General features: G+C 50.0%; 6 protein-coding genes across 8 annotated transcripts in view; 3 read left to right on the forward strand and 3 right to left on the reverse strand.

Annotated features, from left to right (window-relative positions):
• Positions 1-651, forward strand: part of H257_16017 (hypothetical protein) — a gene marked incomplete at both ends in the record, with an annotated part of 1298 nt that extends 647 nt beyond the window's left edge. The window contains 4 exons of the mRNA XM_009844337.1: positions 32-74; positions 142-254; positions 290-387; positions 428-651. Coding sequence (XP_009842639.1) covers positions 32-74; positions 142-254; positions 290-387; positions 428-651 — 478 coding nt within the window. The remainder of the gene's footprint in view (positions 1-31; positions 75-141; positions 255-289; positions 388-427) is intronic.
• A 40-nt stretch (positions 652-691) lies between these two features.
• On the reverse strand, positions 692-979 carry H257_16018 (hypothetical protein; the record flags this gene model as incomplete). The annotated part of the gene is made up of 1 exon (XM_009844338.1): positions 692-979. The coding sequence occupies one exon, from the start codon at positions 977-979 to the stop codon at positions 692-694; it is 288 nt and encodes a 95-aa protein (XP_009842640.1).
• A 42-nt stretch (positions 980-1021) lies between these two features.
• Positions 1022-1366, reverse strand: H257_16019 (hypothetical protein; the record flags this gene model as incomplete). Its single annotated transcript, XM_009844339.1, has 1 exon — positions 1022-1366. The coding sequence occupies one exon, from the start codon at positions 1364-1366 to the stop codon at positions 1022-1024; it is 345 nt and encodes a 114-aa protein (XP_009842641.1).
• An 826-nt stretch (positions 1367-2192) lies between these two features.
• H257_16020 (hypothetical protein) lies at positions 2193-4450 on the forward strand. Of its 3 annotated transcripts, none has more exons than XM_009844340.1 (8): positions 2193-2322; positions 2378-2768; positions 2878-2942; positions 3005-3161; positions 3215-3328; positions 3406-3523; positions 3595-3720; positions 3780-4450. In XM_009844340.1, the coding sequence occupies exons 1-8, from the start codon at positions 2263-2265 to the stop codon at positions 3997-3999; spliced, it is 1251 nt and encodes a 416-aa protein (XP_009842642.1). In that variant the 5' UTR covers positions 2193-2262; the 3' UTR covers positions 4000-4450. The 3 variants fall into 3 exon arrangements, with proteins under 3 accessions (XP_009842642.1, XP_009842644.1, XP_009842643.1); XM_009844342.1 differs by having other exon boundaries at positions 3008-3161; XM_009844341.1 differs by having other exon boundaries at positions 3008-3161; positions 3406-3720.
• On the reverse strand, positions 4023-4424 carry H257_16021 (hypothetical protein; the record flags this gene model as incomplete). Its single annotated transcript, XM_009844343.1, has 1 exon — positions 4023-4424. The coding sequence occupies one exon, from the start codon at positions 4422-4424 to the stop codon at positions 4023-4025; it is 402 nt and encodes a 133-aa protein (XP_009842645.1).
• A 1061-nt stretch (positions 4451-5511) lies between the features above and the next one.
• H257_16022 (hypothetical protein) lies at positions 5512-6181 on the forward strand. The gene has a single exon (XM_009844344.1). It carries the CDS (start codon positions 5570-5572, stop codon positions 6026-6028), a length of 459 nt encoding a protein of 152 aa, XP_009842646.1. The 5' UTR covers positions 5512-5569; the 3' UTR covers positions 6029-6181.
• The last annotated feature ends 921 nt before the right edge of the window (positions 6182-7102 follow it).

Below are 7102 nucleotides of genomic sequence, written 5' to 3' on the forward strand. Positions count from 1 at the left end.
GGTACAGCTTTTGCGCCTCCGCTGTCCTTAGCATATTGGACGGCTGGGATGCGATCGACGAAGCCGCGCTGGCTGTAAGTTTGTACATGTCGGAAAGAATGTATCATATTCCCTGGCTTTAACGACATCCCCTGCTCATAGCATTACATTGCTCACCGCCAAATGGCCGTCGAAGGGGGCTATCAAGGTCGCACCAACAAACTGGTCGATGGCTGTTATAGCTTTTGGCAGGGCTCGGTGCCGGCGCTGCTGTCGTTAAAGCGAGGTAGTACGAGATATCTGTGACAAGGTTTGACCTCAACTTTGTGACATGGTCATTAGGTCACTATTTGAGCCACACCCAAGCGCACCAACAGTACATTTTGCTGTGTGGCCAGCAGATTGAAGGTATATGTGACAACGTGATGACGTGACTGATGGGATATAGGTGGATTGAGGGACAAACCCGGTAAATCCCGCGACCATTACCATTCGTGCTACGTGTTGAGTGGGTTGTCGGTGGCGCAAACGTACGGCGGGGTCGTGGTCGGCGACGGGGCAAACCGGTTAATCCCAACCCACCCCGCGTATAACATTGGGTGGGACAAAGTCCACCGCATTCATTCTTACTTTCATGTCGTGGGAAAAACCGAGGTTGATCCCATGGATTAACAAGACTAGTTAGTAATCAAAATACATCATCGTTGTGCCATTAAGGGAGTTTGGATGAGGGAGAGTGAAAGGTCGACAGGGTGCGGCGGCGCTTGTGCCGCTTCTCGTCGAGGGATTCCTTGAGCGCCATTTCCTGGATGTACTTTTTCTGCAGCTTGATGAACGTCGACTCGATGGGCAAGTCCTCCGCGGACGGCGGGTCCGCGGATGAAGGGTGCGGGGTAGCGTCATCCTTGTGATGGCGAGGGGGTTGCGGAATGGCCAAGACGCGCGTCACGAGCACGCCCCGCGACTGCACGCGGCGCAAGAGCGCACGGACGACCCCCATCTGTTCGTGTGGTCGGGTAAACACGGAGGCAAACCATCGTTTTTAGGATTCCACGTGCGATTGATGGAGGGATTGCAAGTACGCCGCCATCTCCCGTGACGCATCGCCGTACGCATCCACGGCAAGCGCTTGGGCACGGGACAAGTCGTCGTCGCCCGTGAGGACGTCTTGCAGCAAGAGAAGCATGACGTCGAGCTCGTGCAGAAAGTCAGAGTCGGCAATCTCATGGATACCTTCCGAGATATCCAGGACAGACGATATGCATGTGTTCATCCATGCCTTGAGGTCCTCCAGCGCCGTGATGCTTGTATGGGGTGTGGCTATCGATAGGACTGGCGGCGGCGGTGCGGGTGCTGTTGCTGTCGGCGTCGTCGACGTAGTCGCCATTTTTGTGAAAGTCCAACACGAGAACAAAAATTCAAATTTTGAATGCATTCGATTGGTCCAAGGTTTGAAAGCACTCATTTGATTGGTCCATTCCATCATACTCGACACTCATTGGTGCATCAGAAATGAAAGTGCTCGGATTGGTCCATGTATCCATGTATCGACATCTCTTCTAACAATTCCTTCACATAATACTCGGAGTACTGTACTCCGAGTATTATGTTAACAGTATAAGTATATATGTAGTACACCACAAACGCTACGACCATGACATAATATAATACTATTACGTATATACGTAGAGTAATATGCATGACGCAGCTGCATGTAAGCTCTAAGCTTAAGTCGTGTTATATGGACGATAGATGCAGTAGCATACAACAAACAACATTCGGATCTCCAAATTGCAATTCGTTCTATTTTAACCAATCCAAAAGCACAGAGATTGAACCAATAGATTTGATTGGCTAAAATGAATCCTTTATACGGTGGGTCTGGATCAAACCCCAAATTTTTCCCCATTAATATTTCAAACATTTGGTTCAAAGTAATTCGAAGAATTTGGTGGTCGTCTATTTTTGACTTGTCTGGATCAAACAGATCTCGAACGATCTTGCAAAAACTTTCAGAAAAAAGTCCCTTGAACGACTTTTCTAATTTTTTGGCGAAAAACGCGAAATTTGGCAAAATATTGAATTCTACAAATTTTGGATCCAGATTCAGATATTTTTCATTTTTTGCCGATTTTCTTGGAAATTCCCAAAATATCAAAGCTTTTGGCCTTTTTTTTACGTCCAGACTCACCCTAACGTTAATCGTCGTTTACCTTTTGTGTGCACGTTCAAAACCCGACCCTGGCAGTTACATGGTCCGTTTCAGTACATGATTTCCCCGCGATGATCACGTCCGAGAAGCGATTTGGTCACAAGTTCTCGACGGGTCGAGAAGAGGAGCCTGTCCGCCCATCCTTTCAATCATACAGTGTCAGCGTCTCACTTTACATACATTTAGGGACCATCGGCCTACACCCTCTTGACCGATTTCGACGCAGCTGCAAGACAAAGGTTTCGGGCGGCAGCTAATGGATTTGGTGCGGCCCCGCGCTCCATCCCCCCGCCGAAACTCTCGGACGTTGGCATGTATAACCCTGAAGTTCCCGGCGCATTTCCAAATGTATACACGGTCGAGCAATGGGAGAATCAGCAGAAACAGCTCCAGCAAGAGACTAGGGTGTTCCGCACATCGTCGCCGCCGCCCCGAATTCACGTGAGTGCGGGGCCTGGGTCGTACCACACGGAGCTCGATATGAGCAAAGAAGGCCACGACGGATATTTTAGCAAAGCCAAGCGACCAGACTTGACGGGGTATATGGAGTCATTGGGCCAAGTGGGAGATAGCCCAGGTAGACAACAATTATCGCCATCCCAAATACTCGCTACGTTTGGGTGATGTTATGTGATATATGGTAGTATATATCACAAACTTTAATTGATACTACGGTGTGGAGATAGGTCCCAAGTATTTACCCGACAGCCATAGCATTGCCGCGAAATGTCGACGAGGTGGAAGTCCCATGGTAGGTATACGACTGTAGTAGACGTTCAAAGTTGTTTATATCGTCTCGTGATTGTTTTTTAGCAGTATTTCCCACGGCATAATTCATCCCCTGGCGCGTTGGACCAGTCGTTCTTGGAGCTGGACCAATCCTTCCGGAAACTCACCCATGCTTTGGCCAGTCCGGCGCTGTGGAAACCAAGTTCGCGGTCCCCAATGTCCTCCGATCGTCAGCAATCTGGTAATATATTTCTAATATTATATTTTTCTGAATTTATAGATTTCCACAAGTAGGACCGGGGTCGTACAACAAAGGCACGGATTTTGTCAAGCGGTCGACGAAAAAAGGCACATTTGGAACGGCCAAACAACTGGACATGCTTGCCACGTTGGTGGCTTCGGGTCGTGGTGCGTCGAATGTGTATATATTTCCAAATATATATATATATATATATTGGTCATATATTTATGGGGATTATTGGTAGCCAGTCAATCGCCAGTGGGGCCAGGTCAATACGACGTGCAATGGGACGTCTTTGGAGGCAAAACGTACAACACTCGCGCTGGCTATGTACCCAAGCAAGCCATGCAGACAGCTCTCGAGTCCGTAGTACTACTACTAGTAGTTGAACGGGTTACTAGTTGTTGTAAAGTGCTAACTGTGTATTCAATAGCCCTGTGCCAGTGAAGACGACCGTAGCACCATCGCGGATGTTTGAATCGACAGACGCGTTGCCACCTCGGGAAATATGGCGGGCCATGCGTAGGACGCCCGATCCGAAGAAGCTCGGGTATGACAAGTACGTGACTGAAATCGCTAGTATTACTAGTACGAGGAGGGTTGTGATAAGAAGTGTAGCGGCGTGCCAAGCCTGACCCAGAAAAAGCATACTAGTAATCGTCGAGCACTCGTTCAAGAGGCAAAATACGAAACATCTGGAGGACTTCCCCCCGACTCCATAACGTTATTCAACGGTGACGGTGGAGAAGATGAACCACACGAGCGGAAGGATGAGGAGGCGGTGATGCAGTTGGAGCTGCCGCCCGAGTCGGGAGATATCTCAAGCTTTGAGTTGTAATAGTAAGTACAAACGTATGGGTTCTACACTTGTCGCCGATCTTGCATTTCTTCGAGGGAAACCATCAGTTGGCGATGGCACGACAAAGCAAAGTGCCACGTGCGCTGGAACAAGACACTGACGAAGATACCGTCCCCAACCGCGATTGCCAGTGACCTGGGGGCGTCGTCGGTCGCAAAGAGACAGATGTTCACGATCACTGCCAAAGTGTACAACAGGAGCGTCGGGTTGAACGCCCGAGACGGCTCGGGGAGTTGAAATAGCGGCGCACGGGTGAGAGGGTGTCTGCATGTCGGGCAGGAGGGACTTCGGAGGAGCCAGCTCCCGAGGCAACTGCGGCAGTACGTATGGCTACACATGGTACTCACACCATCTACTGGAACGTCCATGCAGATGACGCAGACCTCACCGCCGCCTTTGAGCATGGTTCGGTCATGGATGTTTGCATGGGTATCAATCAAACTGACGATGTCAACCCGACGACGGTTCAGCCAATCATTGACATGACCGTTACCCAATTAGTCGACATTGCCCTAGGTGCCTACCTATTCATAGTCTAGCAACAACGGCGGGGCCATCAATCGCTTTGGCAAATACTTTGCCTCGGTGGGGTGGTGAGGATGGACAGTGTCGCTGTGCACTCTCGACTCTGAGGGCCTGATGGGACCCCTGCTGTGTGTGGACCAATGGCGCCGTGCCCCACCAGTCGCTCGAGTTGTCCAACCCTGGCTTGGTCAGCAGAACTCGCAATAAAACGTTGGCGACTTCCGTGTCGTACCCTCAAGGAAGCAGCCCCGCGATGTCGGTGCAATATGCGGGCTGGGTACTGTTCGTTGTGGCTGTAGGATAAGGTGGTTACCCCCCAGTCTGCCGCGAAAGTACTCGGAACGAGCGAGTGCGAGAAGGGTCGTCGCGAGGTCCAAGGAGTACGCTTCAGGATAGTGTACAATATGTATTAATATCTCAGACATGTAAAGTAAATGTACTACAGGACTTCTTGGTCGCGCCAATTCAGACAGGGGTGAGGTTCTGGGGTGAGGTTATCATCCCTTCCAACAACCTGAGGCAGGTTCCAGAATACATACAGTATGTACTGTACATGTAGCAACCCGTAGTGGTGACGCATCCCAGTACGGTATAGTTCGCCGCCGTCATGGACAACTACTACGAGTTAGTCAAAAGTAACATTTGAACTTTGATTCCGTCGACAGTTCCAGGACGAACCGCAAAATAAATATACACATCTATCAAAGTGCTTCCATTTACTGGTAGCAAAGGCTACTGTTGTTGGTGAAACTCGAGCGTTTAATCTGTGACATGGCGCAACGCAACCTCATTTTCTGCTTATGACAGACACACCTGGTAACGACATCCTAAAGACGATAGAATACCACGACAGTAGCCACCATGGGTCTCGTAATTAACTCCCAAGGATATGCCCCCGAAAATAGGTACAGGAGCAGTAGGTTATTTATAGAGTCAAGGTACTAGTACAAAAGAAATGGAGGCTGGTAAGAATGCAGAGCCGCGAGCCATTCTCGTCCAGTAGCGCATTTCCGTCATTCTACCCATGAGACTTCACAACTTGCCCCTCCTTGTCGTCGTTGCCCTTGCCACCATGGGTGTCCTGTGCCGACCGCAATATGCGGCGCTCATTCCCAACGGCGATAACGTCGACGGGTACCCGGCCGTAGGCCACACCAACGACGCCGGCGGCGGGGACCGAAATGCGTTCGGAAAGGACTTTAGCTCGGCCGGGAGCTGGACAGTCGCGCTGTGCAAACTTGACTCGGACGGTGATGGACTGACCAATGGTCAGGAGCTGGGCGATCCATGCTGTGTGTGGGTCAAGGGCACCACGCCCAACCAAACGGTAGCACTGTCAAACCCTGGACTGACGGGGAGCACCCGCGATCGAGCGTTGGCAACGTCCGTCACATGTCCTGACGGTAGCCCCGCGGCATCACTTTATGCTTCGTCGTGGCTGGTATCGGGGATTGTAGCTGGCGTCTTGGCTGCTACCTTGTAAAGCTAACTGAAATTAGTCAATGAAAATCAAACGCAAAACCCGTGGATTTGTTGTGCCGGACAGCAAACGCACAGCGATGGCTTGAAGGCAGTATAGGGCATCTCATACACTACCCTTGAGTGTATTTTTGAAAAATGCGATGGAACAACGTCGACAGGTTGTAATATTCCGCAATTTGAAAAATGCGATGGAACAACGTCGACGGGTTGTAATATTCCGCGGCGTAATTGGCGTTGGCATACAGCAGCTATTCCAGTTTCTGAGCTAGCGACGGCAAGTTTTCCGGCATCTGCGTCGTCGCATGGGGTTTCTGGGCTCTCAAAAGGGCTTTAATGGCTCGTAGCACGAATTAGCGATCGGAAAGGGTGATCAAGTCGAGTTTTGTACAAGCGACCGATGGCGGAGATAGAGTTCGCACCTCCACTGCACCTTCTCTCATCGCCCGCGCGAATCATATCCGACTACCAGATAGTTTAGTCTGTATAAACTACTACGTAGTATGATTCATTACAGCGACAGCAACAACAGTGTAAACATGAGTAACAGCGTTCTCGTCGCGGTAACTGCCGGTGTGACGACAAGATGAAGACGACCAAGGTCGTGGCCAAGTGCGACGGCACCCGAGCCCAACCCTACCACTTTATCGTCACAATGCCAAGAGCAACGGGGCGCGCCACCACCTATACTGCGACAAGGCCAGGACCAAGTCGTACTTTATGACCATCACCCAGGCTCAAGCGTACGGGTAGTAGCAAGGGATCGCAATTCGACTACTGTAGCTCACAACCAAATAGCCGCAGCCTGCAGCTAGCAATGTAGCAAAGAGAATCGAACGATCCTATTGGCTGGCCTATTTCACTTTTTCTATCATATAATTGGACAGAAGTTTGGTAACAGGCAGCCTGCCTTACGAATTCATGAATCAATAAAGATGCGTTTAAAGGAATATATATTATCCCATACAAAGATGAAGCTTAAGTCAAATAAAATTTGACTTAATTCAGAACGATTTATGGAATTCGTAAGGTGGCTCACCTTGCGAGCCTACTAAAACGTACTCGTACTGTTTCAGCT

The sequence above is a fragment of the Aphanomyces astaci genome (assembly GCF_000520075.1).
Source record: "Aphanomyces astaci strain APO3 unplaced genomic scaffold supercont1.78, whole genome shotgun sequence".
Lineage (NCBI taxonomy): Eukaryota > Oomycota > Saprolegniomycetes > Saprolegniales > Verrucalvaceae > Aphanomyces > Aphanomyces astaci.

Coding starts and splice junctions, on each gene's coding strand:
- H257_16022 (XM_009844344.1), top strand. CDS start 5,570: ATGAGACTTCACAACTTGCCCCTCCTTGTCGTCGTTGCCCTTGCCACC.
- H257_16020 (XM_009844340.1), top strand. CDS start 2,263: ATGATCACGTCCGAGAAGCGATTTGGTCACAAGTTCTCGACGGGTCGA. Junction 2,323..2,377: donor CGGGTCGAGAAGAGGAGCCT/GTCCGCCCATCC, acceptor ACATACATTTAG/GGACCATCGGCCTACACCCT. Junction 2,769..2,877: donor CCAAGTGGGAGATAGCCCAG/GTAGACAACAAT, acceptor GTGTGGAGATAG/GTCCCAAGTATTTACCCGAC.